This window comes from Penicillium subrubescens, assembly GCF_028828155.1.
Source record: "Penicillium subrubescens strain IBT 31985 chromosome Unknown utg000002l_segment0_segment0, whole genome shotgun sequence".
Lineage (NCBI taxonomy): Eukaryota > Fungi > Ascomycota > Eurotiomycetes > Eurotiales > Aspergillaceae > Penicillium > Penicillium subrubescens.
This window is the reverse complement of record NW_026643152.1, coordinates 7,252,226-7,269,281: the sequence shown is the minus strand read 5'-3', so window position 1 is coordinate 7,269,281 and position 17,056 is coordinate 7,252,226. Positions and strand designations below refer to the sequence as shown.

The following is a 17,056-nucleotide window of genomic DNA, read 5'->3' as shown; positions in this document are numbered from 1 at the left end:
GAGTCGAAGTGAATGAAAGTGATCAAGGTGATGAGAGTCGCGATAAGGATAATCAACACGACTGACTGCCTCAGGCCATCCGTCCCAAGTATACGGACACCAAATGATCCAGAGTAAACAACTTCCTTCATCCTCTTGAGTCTAGAACTTTTCACATTTCTCTCCGTTTATTGCCACTCCTGTCACGGAATACAATATCCAACACTTCGAGCTCTCATATCAAACTATTGACTCATTTCATCCTGTTTAAATGGCCCCCAGCCCCCACACGGCAGCGCCCTCTTGGGAGCTCATGAGAGGTCAGTTCATATCAGGTTACAGACGGGCTCACCCTTCGGTGCCTACCTCAGCTCACCCCCACGTGATGAAAAACGGGGCTCAGCCCACCCAAGATTTCATTAATTCTAAAGTAGTTTAGCGCGCCGTAAATTATTTCGTTCGCACAATGTTTTTGAAAGATTTGAACTAGTTCTACATCCCCCAAAACCAGTTCCACGATGGCCGACCATAACGAAGATACTTCCTGGCTCGCTACGAGCGAGTTGAGGATTGAGGATCTTGTTGATCTTGATCTTTATGATCACTCTGAAAGTTCTAGAGAAATCCAGGCCCCTCACATACGTGCTTACGATGAGTTGATGCTTGAGCGGAGGGCTACTCGTGTTGGTGCGCATGAAGAAGTAAGATATATATGTTACCACCGCAACTACTTTTGAACTACTTCTAAACTAGTTCTAGCACCCACCACTAACAATATTAACTAAATCCGGACGAATTTCTTCGTCTGCGCGTTATATTGAACATGTTGACTTTCTTCCTGAGTATCCGCGCACGGATAGTGATGGGTATGCCTATATTGTCCATCTAGATACTTCTGATCCAGAGAAACTTCGAACAAAGGAGGTTCATGACCGAATGAGAGATGTAAGTATAGCCAGAACTAGTTATGAACTAGCTCCTTAATAACTTTACTTATAAGAATTATAGATTCAATACTGCAAAAAGGTTGTTGGTACTTCGCAGGTTGTCTATTCGTCTTATCTCAACTGCCAGACTCTTCGCACAGACCTTAGGTGTACTGGGGCTAAGGTTTGCCAATATCTTGGGTCTCAGCTACGTGATTTCCAACATAGCCATGTGAATGAAGAGCTATGGGATAGTATCCAGGAGACCCGAGCTTCTATCGAGGACGCAAGAACTCTTACACATAGTCAGAGACAAGCAATTGCGTAAGCCCTTGCTCTACTAGAACTAATTTAATAGCTCTCTAAACTAATTATAATTCTTCTTCTAGACTTGTTGATGCAGCGAAGAAGAGGTTTGCCCAAAGGAAAGCCTGTCGCAGTCATACACAAACATGCCATCTTGTGTTCCGCGAAGGGCGCCCAGTAAGTCTAGGAGACTAAACAAGTTCAGGAACTAGTTACTAACTAGTTTAGGATATCCATGGGGTTATTACCTATTTTCTTGCGTGTATCCACGGAAGATTTGCAGTACGGGATCATTACTACTTACCTATCATGAAGGAAGGTGTAGACTTCGAGTATATGCGTCAGCTTTGCACGAATACCGCAGAATTTGCCTATGAGGACTGCGCAGTAGTAGAGCAGCAAGTCTCGCGAAAAACAACATGTGGTAAGCAAGCCAGAGCTAGTTCTGAACTGGTTTATAACTAATTCTATTAAGGCCAAGTTCATCCCCAAGGAGAGGCTCAGTTAGTCCGGACTGAATGTGAAGTTCGTTTCAAGATCTTCCAGCCAATCAATCTCTTAGAGAACCCATTCGTTATCTTCCTCTCATCTGAAATACATTGCCATATTCCACCACCGCCGAGCCGGCCGCCAAGATCGATATTAGGGGAGGTTCTTGAGCTAATCAAACGCATGCAAAGTCCTGACCTTACAACAAGTAAGAACTAGCTATATCATTCTCGGAACTAGTTCACTAACTTCGTTCTAGGCCTCTTTCTGCGTAGTCCTGAACTTCGCGACTTCTGCAAGTTATACCGTGGAGAAACTCTCTCTCAGATCCACGCAAGCTTTGCGAACTATGACCGTATTAGGGCGCTTATATTAAAGCAAAGGATACTAGCCTATCCTGAAGGCAGAGATCTTGAAGGAGTTTATTGGAAGTATACAAACGATCCCGAATGGCGCGTAAGTTACTTCCTTAACTAGCTTATAACTAGCTACGAACTAATTTCTATCTAGGAATATACTCGGGGGATTTACAACGTTCCCTATAATGATGGAGTAATTATTCTATGCGCACTAGACTCACAGATTAAGCTTCTTGCATCTGTTAAGTCTTTTGAGGTTGATATGTCGTATAAACGTACGAAGGGTGAATTTAACGAAGTGATCTTTGCAATGTTTCACGAGAAGCATGGAAAAGGTAAGTTAAAATCCTTAACTAGTTCCCTATAAACTAGAACTAATTATTATATCTAGTTATTACTCTTGCACGTGCTTTTGTAAACCGGCAGGATAAATATACCTATAAGAAGCTTTTTGAGGTCCTCTTTGAGCGTGTAGAAACAGTGACTGGATTTCCAATCCGCTTCTACTATCTATATGGCGAAGGCTTAAGGGCAATTGTGATGGATATGGACCAAGGTCAGTTCGTTGGTAAGAAAGAGTATACCTTAATCTTGCTAGGAGCTAGCTCTGAACTAGTTCTAGGTCTTGGTCTCTACCTTCAAAGGCGTGATCCAGAAAATCGAGAGTGGACATGGCAGTTACGCAATATTATCCTTTTCTGCCATATCCACTTTAAACGTACAGTACGAAAGATGGTGCCTTCTGAATTTGGGCGTGTTCATTCCTCTGGTCAAACACGTCTAAATAGTCTCCTCACAAGCCCAACAAGTGAGGAGTATTTTGAGTTGATCAACGTCATTAAAGGTAGGAAATATAGGTAAACTAGTTTCAAACTAGTTGCTAACTAGCTCTTAGAGCTCGAACCACGCTTCTTTGACTGGGCTGAACATAAGGCACATGAGGTAATTGCAGCAGGTCTTTGTAAGGCTTGCTCACTAATAAGGCCTGAGTTCTGGGATGAAGTACAGAACTCTACTAATGCGGTTGAGCAATCTCATAATAAATCCTACTCCATGGGAAAGTACGAGACGTTACTTGGGGCAATTCAAGGGTAAGTGAACTAATTCTAATTTACCTAGAATTAGTTCTTATAACTAAATTTTCTATAGATCTCGTATTCTAGATCAACGGGATATGGATCAGTATACTGCTCGCGAACGACATGATCTCCGACATGGATATCGGTCTGCTGATATAAGGTCACGTTACGCAAACCATATGACAAATGAACGTAAGTAAACTAGTTTATGTGATAAGAGAGCTAGTCCCTAAGTAATTTTCAATCTAGTTCGGTATACCGCACGTCAAGAGCAGCAATTGCAAGCTAGTCTTGAAGAAAGAAACGAACAACAACATCAGATTCTTGAGAGATCAAGCTCCTCAGGCTTTGTACGAAGAAGAAGAGGGTCTTATACCACAAGGTCAAGATCTCGGACACCTATACAAGCTTCACCACGTCGTGCGCTATCTCAAATCTCATCGCGAGCAAGGTATGAACTAGTTTAGGAGCGATAAGAATTAGTTCTACTTACACTAGATTATCTAGTTCTCCATTATCACGATCTCAACGAAGTCAATCATTCACTTCAACAATCCAGCCGCCAAGTTCACCAGTGCCTTCTATCGCATTACCGTAAGACTGATAATGCAAGCTTCTACTTAAAGAACTACTTACTAACTAGTTCGCATCTAGTTCTTTACCGCATAGTCTTATACGTCTCGCGACAGCAAATCATCAGGCAACCCTAGCTCGTCCATCTCCACAACCACTATCTCCAGTTTTATCGCTATTACCTATAGTTCCTTCAGTACCAGAGATCCCACCAGAGATCATCGCTGCACAACTCGAGGTATCTCGATATCTTCAGTCTCAAGCACAGCTGCAAGCAGCTGAGATTGAGCAACGGATGCGAAGGGAATTAGAAGAACTAGTTAGGAGCTAGTTCTTTTACTTCTATAAAGCCTTCTTCAACAGAAGACTTAGTGATATCAGAGTATTTATTCAATATGTTATTATAGACAAGGTTTTGTTTTATAGTTACTATATCAATTCAGAATTTCTTTACGTTTAAATTCAATAATAAAATCAAAGACAAAATCAAAGACAAAATCAAAGACAAAATCAAAGACAAAATCAAAGACAAGAACTAATTCCCTAGGTACTCAAGCTAGTTTAGCATAGAGTTTAGGCCTCATCAAGCTCCTCAATAATCTCCTTATCAACATCCATCTCATCCTCATCACGAGGATCAGCAAATAACTGCCAATGCTCACAGGTATCCTTAACCGATTCATGACAGCATTCTAGAACTAGTTAGTAAATGAATAAAACTAGTTATACTTGAGGTAAATCATTTAACTTACCCTTCTGCTTTCCATCAAGGATACACTGTTCACAAGGAATTGGGAGGCCCTCATCCTTAACCATCTTTTTCATCATAGTCACAAGAACCTATAGCTAGTTTAGTATAATGTAGAACTAGCTTAGATATATCAGAGACTTATTCAGAGTATAGACTTACACCTTTGCCATCCTTACGAAGCGGAAGGTCTAGTAACTTCGTATGATCATCTGCATGGCGGATATCGTAATCTGCGATTATTTGTATATAGAATGCTATTTTTTATTAGTTATAGAACTAGTTATAGACTAGTTCTAGGACCTCATTACTCACCAATTGCTTTTGCCTCCTCAGGCTTCGTTGGGCGGCCGCCTCTTTGACCTGAAGTTTCAAGGGTCATCTGAGTATGCATCTTTGCAATATGCTTACGTAGATGGTTCGTAGTTTGAAATTGATGCTAGAAGTAGTAAGAATTAGTTTAGAGCTCTATAAAATTAGTTTATTTTAGGGACTTACCCCATTTGTACAACCCTGAACCCGGCAATACACCTCACCAATGAATAACTCCCCATTTCCATTTTCCTAGAAACTAGTTAGTAACTGGTTCTTAAGTAGTTCTGAAATTTCCCATACATTTAGTAGCAGGTTAGGCAGCTCAAGATCATCTTTTGAAAGCAACCGGTAGCGCTGGTACGCCGAATGCTTCTTTACCTGAGACATAGCGCTGTTGAATGAATAAGAGAGAGAAAGAAGGTGATTTAGAACGAGATAGTTCTTGTATGAATTCTAAGTTATCAGAGGATCTAAAGCAGCTTTATAATTAATTAACCCTCTAGTAGTTTTCGTGGTTAATAGCTACGTATAGTTCTAGTCGGTAGAGATAGTGAATCCTGAGGATGAAAGAAAGCCATCTTGTTGACCAATTAAACTATAGAACTGGTTTCTAGGTGCTGAAGACTAGTTTTCTTCATTGATTCAGTTCTTTGTTTGAATAGACGTAGAAAGTTCGGTGGCTTATAACCTTGCATTAATCTTTGTGGTTAATGGATGCGTAAGACTCTTGACTATAGAGATAGTGAATCCCGAGGATGAAAGAAAGCCATCACGTTGACCAATTAAGCTATTGAACTGGTTTTTGGGAGCTGAAGACTAGTTTCTTTCATTGATTCAGTTCTTTGTTTGAACAGGCGTGGAGAGTTCGGTGGCTTATAACCTTGTATTGATCTTTGTGGTTGATGGATACGCGTAATTCTAGACCATGGAGATAGTAAATCCAGAGGATGAAAGGAAGGTATCCGGCAAGTTAATTAAATTAATGACCGAATAAGAACTAGTTCGTGACTAGTTCTGAGATATCAGTTTTGAACGCTATGTCAAACTCCCTAAGGTATTAAGAATAATCAAAACCACTATGCAACCTTGCCTATGCAGAAAAAATCAACCTTGCCCGGAAAATCAAGAACTAGTTCGTGACTAGTTCGGTTTATGCCTCGTCATCCTGTTGAGTAGGCTGCTGACGCGGTTTAGCAAACAGTTCGAAATGCTCGCAGGTAAGCTTCGAGTCCTCATGGCAGCACACTAGAACTAATTAGTAGCTAGTTTTTAATAGATTAGAGAGTAACTCACTCTTGGAATTATTTCTAACTCTGCACTCCTCACAAGGAACCGAGTAGCCAAGCTCTCGAACCATTTTCTTCATCTGCGTCATATTGACCTAGAATTCGGAGGTCAGAGAACTAGTTCAGAGCTAGTTTAGTAAGAGTCAAAACTTACCATGCCATTTTCCTTGATAGGGAGGGGGGGACGGTTATCATCGCTGGCATGAATGGCATCATATGTATCCATGATATCCTTATAGAATACTATAATAAGTTAGTGAACTAGTTCTGGGAGTTTAGAACTAGTTCTACTCACGCTGTGCCTGGGAGATTTCCGCGATAGTAGAACGACCACCCTTAGCCTTAGTCTCAAGGGTGATTTCTGGGTGATCACGGCCGTAATGCTTGCGGAGGGTGTTGGTAGAGGAGAAGCAGTTCTGTAAAACTAGTTAGTAGCTAGTTTTATGATTTTGAGCAGGGATTTTCCAGAACTAGTTCTATGGCATCAGAACTAGCTCCAGAATTTTCAAGTCAGACTGATTTAGAAATTCTAGAGCTAGTTCTGATCCCATAGAACTAGTTCTGAATGATATAAAGTGAGAGAAGAGGTAAGAGTACTTACCGAGTTCTCACAGCCAGAGACACGGCAGTACCTCTCACCCACATAGAGGGAGGCCTTGCCCTGTAAGAGGTCAGTAACTAGGTCTGAAGGGGAGGGAGCTAGTTCTTACATCAGTAATAACAAGGTCTGGGAGGTTCAGCTCGGCCTTGGGCAGCTCTGAGTAGCGTACCCATTCAGCGATCTTTTTCAGGTCGCCTGCCATTTTGGCTGCCGGAAACTGGTTCTGAACTGGTTTTGAGGTTGATTTGAGTGGTAAATGTAAGCGTGGTGTGGTAGTATGTGAGGATCCAGGAATTTCGGTGCGGTGTATGAGTATGTAAGGGTGTAAGTTAGAAAGTGGGGCAGTGGAGAAAGGTGAGCTGAGCTTTGGGCCGAGTGCCAAGAAGGGTGAGCCGAGCTTTTTCCTAAGGGTGAGCCGACATGTACGCTCAGTTCATATGCACCGAGTCAGGTCCAGAAGTCTGATTTGTCCACAGTGGAGCGGCACGAAAAGCAACCCGTCCATGAGGGTATCGATCGGCAATGTGCCCTGAACGGTTAAGCCTTCCCAGAAAGTCAACCATGCAGTCAAGTTAGTCAACCCCAAGCCCCAAAAATAGTGTGGACTCTGTGGAGGGGGTGGAACTTGGAGGAGGGGAGGGGGCCGTGGCCCCAGCGACATTTGTCACTTGTGAGAGCCGCAGGAGGCTGAAACAAGTCGTAAGTCGGGGAGGGGGGGATTCGGCCTTGCCAATGTCATCGCCCTTTTTTTCTCCTTCGCTTCTCTCTGCTTTGTACCTACTTCTCGTGTTACAAACTGCTGAGATTGGCTCGTTCCTCTCGGTAAACTGAGAAGCTTGTGGTCTGATTATTTCCCGGTTGGCTCGCTCTGTTGTGCTACATTCCCCAAGCTGCACCTGAAACGGAGCTTCGTCACATTTATTCTCCTGTCAACGTCCAGTGGCATCTGGCAGCTTCATCCAAAATGCAGAGCATGCAAAGACGTTTCGGTCGAATGACCACCACCAAGTCCGCCGACAACAGTCAAGTGGCGGTTCTCTTAAAGGATTTCGAAGACGCTGATAACCTTTTTACCAAGGTAGGCAGCATTGTTTCGCGATTTCCCCCTGGTTGCTGGTGACGCGCGTTCCTCAGTCGCTAATCGTTTCTGCCTCCTTCCAGATCATTGAATCAACCAAAGCCTGGCGCGATGCGTGGGTATCCATTGCGACCTTCCAGAGTCGCATGGCTGATGAGTTCGATGGACTATATGCACCCATCGTTGGCTCATCCGAGACCGAAACGCGCCATATCCCTGAGGAGACTCCCCCTGCGCTCCTCTCGAGGACCAACAACCTACGACGCGAATATGATGATCTGCGTGGGGAACTTGTACAGGAGCTCAACGTCGTCGAGCAGCGCATGTCCCAGCCTGCGGAGCAAGCAAAGAGCTATCTAGCTCCAATGAAAAAGGCTATCAAGAAGAGGAATGATAAAAAGGTACGAAAGAGGAGCATCGAGCTTAGAATGAGAAAGGATCACATACTCATCACTATTGTCAACAGTCGGATTATGAGCGCTTTCAAAGCAAAGTCGATGGCCTCATCCATAAACCAAAGCGCTCCGATCGCGAAAACGTCAATCTCGCCAAGGCAGAATTAGATCTATCTATGGCAAAGGAGGTAAGCCGGCATTCATAAACTACCTGGCGCAATATTCAAACAATCACTAATTGTTTAACTAGGTCTACCAACAAGCAGACCAAGATCTGCTCCAGCGCTTACCCACGCTAATCTCACTCCTCTTCTCCTTGGCCCCATACATACTCCGGGCCCAAGTCGAGATTCAAAACCGTATGCTGGCGCACTACTACACCGTCCTCTCCGGCTACTGCGAAGATGAACAACTCCCCAATCCACCACCTTCAATGGACCAAGTCGTTCAAGACTGGGAAAACGCCCACAGGACCGCCCAAGCCGACGTTGAGAGTCTAAGCTGTCTCTCCCACGGCAAAGCACTCCGCCTGTCACAAGCCCACGAGGCTCAAAACAAACGTCCCTCCATCGGCGGCCGAAGCATCAGCACCATCTCCTCAGCTTCGTCCATCCGCAGCGGCAATAGTGTGCCCCGTTACGGGGTACCATTCCCAATGCTTGCACCAAAGCCCTGTGCAGCAGATATGCGGTCCCCATCACCAAGCTCTTCAATGATGACGCCGCCCATTTCTGTCGGCAGCTCATCGAGCACTCCACCGTTGCCCTCGGGAGGTGACTACTACATGCCACCTCCTCCCGTGGCTCCAACACCAAGTCCATTCATCCAACCTGCAGCCCCACCAACAGGCGTCTCGTTCTCGCCTGCGGGCCCAAAAATCGACCACTTCCAACTGCACCGCCAGGGCTCCTCAAACACCACATCCAGCGCGGGGACTGAGCCCTTTGCCATGGCGGCTCTCAAGAAAAAGAAGCCCCCGCCACCGCCCCGACCTACAAACTTTGTCACAGCCCTTTATGACTATGACGGTCAGGGGGCTGGGGATCTTGTTTTCCGGGAGGGTGATCGGATTCGCGTGATTCAGAAGACGAATAGCACGGATGACTGGTGGGAGGGCGAGTTGCGAGGTGTGCAGGGTGCGTTCCCGGCGAATTATGTCGAGTGATGAAAATAGTTGGTCGTTGAAGAAAAGCTTGCTTGGGGAAATTGGGGGTCGGGGAAATATTAATTAGGATGGATGGTACCATATATGCGGACGGGAAATTGTGATGTCCAAAAGAAGGATGGCTACTTCTACCAAGCTAGTATACGTCACGACGGTTAATGATTTGCATTGTTTCGCTCGTATTGAAAAGTCCAGTGAGAATGCTTCTAATTGATCTAAGAGAAGTTTATTTTTGGTCATTCTGTCAATTTCTTGATCGATACAATAGCTAGTAGGTTTACTTCACTAAATGCCTCCATTTAGTGGCACGTATGAGGGTTCTGGGAATAAACCGTCATGTTGCACCTGTCAAGCCTCTGATCATGGATGGGTACAGTATATCCAGCTCCAGAAGTGGAGAAATGAAGCCGGGGCCAAAGTGAGTTAAGGCAGTCGTGAAGAAGCTTTATTAGTACATAATTTTACCTTCCGTACATCAACCAGTACCAAGTGGTCGAGCAGTAACTCAACCAACAATACCTTCTTCCTTGGTCTAGTGGTCATGATTTCCGCTTGTCATTAACACCGATAAGCGCGGGAGACCGGGGTTCGATTCCCCGAGGGAGAGTTTCTTTTTGCACTCGGTTCTTTTTGCCCTTGGATCTTTTCCTGGGGGTTTTTTCCCCTTTATTTTTGTTTCGGCTGAAAGTATGGAATAGCTCAATTATGATGATAGGCTTGCATATTCCATTACACTGCTTGCTACCTACAAAACTGCCAACATAATAGATGTGTATAGTTGTCATCCATGTGGACGACAGGGTTGAGTGGGTGGAAAAGATCGACTGCGGAAAGAATATATATCGTCAGCAAAACAAAGACGCATCAGCCTTTGTTCCAACCAAACCTCCTCAAACAAGATCAAATAAACGCCCCGCCTGCAGCTGTGCTCCCAGAAGCTTCCCTCCCCATCTGCTGGCGCCGACTGTCCAAAAACATCTCCACCATGCGCTTGCTCGAAATGGTTGAATGAATGTCCTGGAGTTTGTGGTAGTCGTTTATCATGTCTTCATGCTCCTCCTGCTGGCGGGTGTTCTCATTGTTCATTCCACGCGAATCACGGTAGCTGCGCGTGGACCGAAATGAATTCGGCTTCCCATTGGCGATTGGGCGTCGAGCAGAATATCGTCGATACTGTTCCTGTGTCCACATTCGCTTCTGTGACTCGGGGCCATCCCTGCGAGGAGTTGGTGAGTCTGGAGGCGCCTGCATGTTGGAAGATCTCACGCGAATTGGTGACCGCATCCACCCGCTGAGAACACGGGCAGGTTTCGGCGAAGCATCCAAGACAGCAGGGTTAGACATGCTATCAGCCTCCGAAGGGCTAGGCATATTTTCCATCGGCTCAAGAGGCTGGACCTTCTGCGACGGCAAGATAGTTCGTACGCTTGACGCTCGACTGAATGGACGAGAGAAATTGTTCTGCACTAGGGACCTGGGCTCCGCTTGTGGCAAGGAATCATTGCATCTCTCGTTTTCTGGAACGTAGGGCCCAACAGCCATTTCCGAGCGTGGTACCGGTGTCCGTTTCAGCATCCCCATGAAGATCTCATCATCGTCGTCTGCGAACTGTGCATCCTCCCGGATGTGCTCTCTGGTTGGGCTTCTCTGCTCGATTCTCTCGATCTGGGAGCTCATCCACTTTTGCCAGTCTGCGCTGGGCCGCACCGGTGTACTTGTCATCGAGCCGTTAGTGCGAGTTGGCGAGCTGTATGTGGTTCGCTCGGACGAAAATATGGTCGCAGTTCCTGTCTCACCATCGATAAAACTGGCCACGCAACTAGACGATCCTTTCGTGGGGGTATTGCCACTAGTCGTTCGTGAGTAGACACTGGGAGACTCGGTTGCCGTTCTCAATGCCTCGGAACGAGCAATAACAACGCTCCCAGAATCCTCATCCGGATCCTCACAAATAACGAAGGGTGAATGCGGGGAATACTCCGCGAAGGAGGTATCGGTTGGTGGATGGTTCTCTTGGCCAGACATGCGCTGAGAAGTCTTGCCAGAAATGTATTCGACGGGCCCTGGTTGGCGCCGCTTTGGAGACGTCGATTTACCGACACGAGCAGTTGCAAATGATCCAGCTGTTGATGATTCTACACTTGGAATGTGTCGAATAGTGCGTCTGCTGCGGTGTGAATATACCGAAGATGTGCGCTCTGGGATGGCGCGATGTTCCGGGACCGTTCCAAAGACGATGTCTTCATCAGGAGTGTGCACAGCCTGCCGTCTAATCTGCTGCATCAATGCCGAATACAAGCCGTTGCAATCAGCCCAAGTGTTGAATCCACCGACATTGAGCTCCTTGTCCAATTCGTGAATATTACCCTCGCATACGGGAAGCTGACTGCGAGTGCGATCAGTAGGTACTTGGGGCAATTGCTTGTTCAGATCGCCATGTTCTTCAATCAGAGAAAGGGACTGGCGATGTTGGGTCTTTCGTGTCATCAAAGTATTTGCGACAGAGGAATCTGCCCAACTAGTCACGCGGGATTTGGATGTACATAGGCTGTCACCTCCTGGGGACTCTTCTGGCAAAGGACTGGACCCGAAACACTGGTCCATGTCCATGTTGCCGCCCAAAGTGCACTCAACAGGACGATTGACAACCATGGTCTCTGGCGTGGCGATTGAAATATTCTCATCGCCGAGGCTGAACTCGGACTGCTCCCGCTCGGCAGGTTTGGAAAATCCGAAGACGCGCCGGAGACCACTCTTGATTGATGAAGAGAAAGTTCGGGATCTGCTGCGCGAGGCCCATCGAGAAACATGCTCCGATGTAGAGTCCGGTCCAGTATCGCTGGTGACCCGGAAAGTTTTGCGAAACGGCTTGTGGTCTCTCTTGCGTCGGACGAAGAATGACGAGCGTCTGACCTGGGCGACAGGGCTTTCAGCTTCATCCATGAACTGGTCACGAGCGAGCTGAATGGCCGCATCATGGCTTTTGGCATGTCGAATTGCTCGATTGCCGTGGCGACGTCCCCCAATAAAAGAGATGGAGGGCCGCAGGGTCCGGGGTAACTCGATTTCCGGGCTGCGCTCCAATTCACAGGCATTTCTCGGGGACATCGACGGTGGTCCAAACGGCACATGAGAAGACCTGGCTCGGGTTGAGAACATGGACTTGGCCTTGCGCAGCCGGCGATACGATGAAGGCACCGAGCTATCGCGTCCATCTAGTCCTTGCAGCTCGGTGATTGGCGGCAATACGGCAGAGTCTTCGAGTGCATGGCCTCGATTTGTGCAAGGCTTCTCCGTAGATTGACGGGGCGTGAAAGGAGGTGCAATGGATGCGGCATAAACGGAAGTATCGTCTTCTGTATGCTGAAGACTTGAGCCCGGCCGTCTTCTGGGAATTGCTATCTGCGCCAGGCCCCCCAGTCGATCATAAGCCTTGGATTCCGTCGAGGATGCGCTTGAGCGCATCGCCCGTGATGCAGCCGCCTTCGCCTGAGCTTTGGCGACTTCAGGATTGACTGTCTCTGGTTCTCGAACTGGACGAGCTCTCCGCATGGAACGAGTGGACATGGACGTGCGCAGTCGATCGCGGGTACTGATTGAGGAAAACATATTGTGAAATTCTGTATGTTATGTGGTACGTGAATGGGAATTGATGCAGAGAAATGCTGAAAGGAATCAAAACATTGGACTCCGAAAAACAATGCGCATTTCATGTTTTGGTATTGTTGCCAGGTGGAAAGTGCGTGGTGATCCATCGTGGAAGGTGCAAGTCAACCGCAATGTACTCGCTAGTTGCTGCCGTATACACCAGGACATGATAAATTCCAATTTGGGCAATAGGACCTCGTCCATCTAAATTGCTATTCAAATTTGAATCAAGCATTGGACTAGCGAATGAGGCGCCGCCACTAGTTTGAATAGTTCGACGAATCGCCTAAAGAGGACTAACTACTGTAAGACTGTGAGTCACCATGCAATTCAGCCTTGGCCTGACTCAACCACAACGCACCAGCCGCAATACGAGTCCGTAAATGGTAACCGACATCGGTATAAGAAAAATTTAAGATGGAGAATTCCTAAATTCCCCCAGTTGTAAAAAGAAGGAGTCTGACTTGTGCTTGCAACTTCTTTGTTATCACATCTCCATGAGTAGATTGTTCCCCCCGCCATTCTGCAAATTCGACGGTCAGCACGATCGTTCATCTGGTATTTCCCCATGGCGACCTCCAGCAAGTCCGCCCGTTCAGCCTCAAGTTGGGCTGAATCTCCACCAAAATCTTCCTCCCATGTTCATCTCGATGGAAGAACACTCGAAGGAGGCGGTCAGCTCGTTCGAATTGCCCTTGGACTTTCCGCATTGACAGGTCGAGCAGTGACGGTCGATGACGTCCGGGGAAATCGTGGAGGGAGGACCGGCCTCAAGGCATCGCATGCAGCGGCAGTTAAATTACTGGCCGAGATCAGTGGCAGCAGCGTCTCAGATGGCAATGTTGGATCAAAATGTGTGACATTCACACCACCACAAGCCATTCCAGACGAGGACGAGCAATTACCACCCACGACCCAACAGTCTCGAGACGTTCCCCTGGTGTCGTTGGATACTCTCTCTGTAAAACCAGTGTACAACATTCGATTGACAACTCCGGGATCCGTCTTTCTTATTTTCCAGGCGCTGTATCCGTACTTGTTGCATGTTGGATCGCGCGCAATGACAGAATGCATCAGAGTGAACATCGTCGGTGGCACGAATGGGACCAGTTCTCCTTCCTATGACTACGTTTCCCAGGTCATAGCTCCGAATTTTGCTCGCCTGGGTCTTCCTCCATTCTCGATGACTCTGCAGAAGCGTGGCTGGACGAGCGGCGTCGTGGGAATGGGTGAAGTGAGCTTCTTTATTCGTCCTTTACCGGAGCCCGAGCAGCAGCCTATAGAAGCCGTGTCCACCTCTCGCTTTCCACAGATCAACCTTATGGTGTACGAGCGCGGGAAGATCACTCACATCACGATCACCATCCTTGCGCCAAAAGATACTCTCAGTAAAGCAGGCGAAAACGGAGAGTCTCTGACTGTCGCCTCCTATGCCGAGCACGAGACTCTTCGCAGGCTACGCAAGGCTTTGAAGACACTAGACCCATCAATCCTCGCCGAGCCATCAGAGGATGGCAGTCGTGTACCAATTGACATGTCTCCGACGGAGATCACATCTCATTCCAGCCGTGTATACATCCTACTTGTCGCTCATACCTCTACGGGATTCCGAATTGGCCATGGTGCCTTGCTCGGTGATAGCCGGGGAACTAAGCCCACAAAGAAGAAACTTGGAAAGCACCAAAAGTACAAGAAAGGTCAGGGACCAGGACCCAAGAAGGGTAGCTCGGAAGCACATCTACAACGAGTCTCCGACATGATTGATGACTGTGTGGAAGGATTCATGGAAGAGTTGTCTGATACGCAGGATGATACACAAACAGACCAAGAAAGTGGATCGACTGGATCTCGAGCCGTGAAACGGTCCTGTCTAGATTCCCACATGAGAGATCAAATCGTCGTGTTTGAGGCTCTTGGATATCTTGGAGACAAAGTGGGTATCACTCCAAGCGAGGCGGCTGCAGCCCTCGAAGATGAGCGATATTGGACTCTCCATACGAAGACGGCCCAATGGGTGTGTCAGAAGATGTTGCGAGACCTTCCCGATAATTAAACCCTGATACGATGACTCCATAGAAAGAACAATTGGATATTGCAGTACATGTGAGAGTCATGACAACCCTCCAATAAAACTGCATACTTCAATAAATTCTCTTTTGACCCCTGTAACCGAGCAATTAATCTGGTGTTCTTTTAATCTATTGAATACAGATATTCGTGATAATCTCCAGATCACCAATCAGTAAATGCTGATCAGACAATTCAATGAATCGACCCCCCCCCCCCACCAAAAATCTCCGAAGCGCCCCAAGATCCACCCCTGTCATGCCCAGAAGGCTCAAGTCGGGGCCGAGAATTCCAGCGTAGAGTACATACATGCCAACACATCAACCAACAAGATGGATGCATCGCAAACCGAGATGACAGGAGTATGGCAATGCCCCATTAGACATGCAGTCCACACGACTCGACAGGGGTATACGTTGGTTCGATTACATAGAGAAAAATGGCGCAGGCCTGATAGGCACAACACAACTCTTAACAGCGGACTTTAACACCCATCATCCTGACACAACACCCCACTCGGTAGCCGGGCGCTCGAGCCCGTTCAAGGACCTGCACGGCGAGGCTTACTATGACCGGACCATCAAGAGTCCCCGACGTCGAATTACGTGTCTCTCTGACTGGGATCATTTCGTCCAGGAGAATGCCGAGTGCGGAAGAGCTTACGGCACAGGGGCTACTCAACTCTTACTCTATAGGTACTGAGTATCACCGAGCTAGCTCACAATGAATTATGTATCTACCAGTCTTCGTATGCTAAGCCTCTCTCGAGTAAGGATTTCGAAATGAGAAGTAGTAACAGCTCGGCATCTTTTCCGAACTGCTCCTGTATGCTGCGCAACACCAAGCCACGACCCCAAACGCCAGGATCAGCCCTAGCAGGCTGAGACATATTACTCTCAAGTCTCGACATTCTGGAAGGACACTAGAATTGAAACTAACGCCCACTCCACATGGACCTGAGTTCCGTGGACATTGAAATATACAAGCGGTATCATATAGTATAGAAGAAGGATAAAATTTGTATTCCTCTATACACCCATACGGCCGTTAGACCGAACAGTTGCCGTCAAGCCACACCGACCTCCCAACCACCCCACCCACACTGCCACCAGGCGCCCGCGATCAGCCCCGAAACCTACCTCATAGAGTTCATCAGATGAAGAAGTGGAGAACAAAATTCCCCACAGCCCACCCTGAAACAGCGAACAATGATCTGACTGTGGCTGAGCGGGCTAGTCGAAAAAAAGGGGTGAACGCTGAACAAGTACTGTAACGAGACGATTGTAAAACACCACGAGGTACTGTATGCGGATTTTGCGTGGGGACGCTAGGATATTACAAGCGAATCTCAGGCATGGCATTGAAGCCAGCGCCTTGACCCATGTGTTTTACTTCGAACATGATTCCGTACTGGTTAAGCTGGATCAATCTCCGATGCCCGAAGAACGAAAAAAACGCGCCGTTTGTATATACAGTACTCCGTACTTCGTATCAGTGGTTCAAACCGTTCCTCTCGAGGCTGGGTTCTGAACTGTGGGGCGCGTCGGATCCTCGTTTCCTCGTTTCCTCGTTTTTTAGTTGATTTTTTTTCCCTTCAAGGCTGGTGCTCCCAAGACATGGTTGCTTCAGGCAGCAATACTTTGTAGAGTCAAGGAATCTGTGATACTTCTAGCCACTTCTAGTCTAAAGCATAGAAGCTGTCTATATACGATAGCATGAAGTACATTACCCCATAAGAATCCAAAAGAATTTACTGAATTGTGATTCGGCAGCGCATTTTTACCCCTCGGACTATCCGTCCATATACTTCCTCACCCTATCATGGTACTTTATCATCGTACCAGGCATCCGTATACTCACAATCCTTCTGAACTCTACGAAAATGAAAATAGCATAAAAACGATACACTCCGTGATCCCACAACATCAACTATTACTTCTCCTTCTCCCCGGGGTTTCGTGGGTCATATCCAACCGCCACGCGAGAATAACCTCCTCACTAGTAAACCTATCCTATCTGCCCTACGATAAAAGAAGGTTTCC

General features: G+C 47.0%; 6 protein-coding genes across 6 annotated transcripts; 3 read left to right on the top strand and 3 right to left on the bottom strand.

The window, feature by feature from the left end:
- Positions 1-497: 497 nt before the first annotated feature.
- N7473_003954 (uncharacterized protein) lies at positions 498-3,848 on the top strand (the record flags this gene model as incomplete). The annotated part of the gene is made up of 16 exons (XM_057149894.1): positions 498-680; positions 739-924; positions 988-1,229; positions 1,295-1,388; positions 1,440-1,635; positions 1,687-1,908; positions 1,960-2,156; positions 2,211-2,394; positions 2,451-2,627; positions 2,682-2,903; positions 2,955-3,150; positions 3,209-3,330; positions 3,388-3,426; positions 3,476-3,589; positions 3,646-3,732; positions 3,793-3,848. The coding sequence occupies 16 exons, from the start codon at positions 498-500 to the stop codon at positions 3,846-3,848; spliced, it is 2,517 nt and encodes an 838-aa protein (XP_057013548.1).
- Positions 3,849-3,929: 81 nt separating this feature from the next.
- Positions 3,930-5,161, bottom strand: N7473_003953 (uncharacterized protein; the record flags this gene model as incomplete). The annotated part of the gene is made up of 6 exons (XM_057149893.1): positions 3,930-4,027; positions 4,464-4,551; positions 4,622-4,716; positions 4,775-4,898; positions 4,958-5,023; positions 5,075-5,161. The coding sequence occupies 6 exons, from the start codon at positions 5,159-5,161 to the stop codon at positions 3,930-3,932; spliced, it is 558 nt and encodes a 185-aa protein (XP_057013547.1).
- A 763-nt stretch (positions 5,162-5,924) lies between these two features.
- On the bottom strand, positions 5,925-6,863 carry N7473_003952 (uncharacterized protein; the record flags this gene model as incomplete). The annotated part of the gene is made up of 6 exons (XM_057149892.1): positions 5,925-6,019; positions 6,068-6,155; positions 6,215-6,303; positions 6,356-6,476; positions 6,662-6,721; positions 6,771-6,863. The coding sequence occupies 6 exons, from the start codon at positions 6,861-6,863 to the stop codon at positions 5,925-5,927; spliced, it is 546 nt and encodes a 181-aa protein (XP_057013546.1).
- Positions 6,864-7,625: 762 nt separating this feature from the next.
- Positions 7,626-9,299, top strand: N7473_003951 (BAR and SH3 domain-containing protein; the record flags this gene model as incomplete). Its single annotated transcript, XM_057149891.1, has 4 exons — positions 7,626-7,739; positions 7,823-8,140; positions 8,206-8,322; positions 8,385-9,299. The coding sequence occupies 4 exons, from the start codon at positions 7,626-7,628 to the stop codon at positions 9,297-9,299; spliced, it is 1,464 nt and encodes a 487-aa protein (XP_057013545.1).
- A 900-nt stretch (positions 9,300-10,199) lies between these two features.
- N7473_003950 (uncharacterized protein) lies at positions 10,200-12,908 on the bottom strand (the record flags this gene model as incomplete). The annotated part of the gene is made up of 1 exon (XM_057149890.1): positions 10,200-12,908. One exon carries the CDS (start codon positions 12,906-12,908, stop codon positions 10,200-10,202), a length of 2,709 nt encoding a protein of 902 aa, XP_057013544.1.
- Positions 12,909-13,515: 607 nt separating this feature from the next.
- N7473_003949 (putative RNA 3'-terminal phosphate cyclase) lies at positions 13,516-15,000 on the top strand (the record flags this gene model as incomplete). The annotated part of the gene is made up of 1 exon (XM_057149889.1): positions 13,516-15,000. One exon carries the CDS (start codon positions 13,516-13,518, stop codon positions 14,998-15,000), a length of 1,485 nt encoding a protein of 494 aa, XP_057013543.1.
- Positions 15,001-17,056: the final 2,056 nt, after the last annotated feature.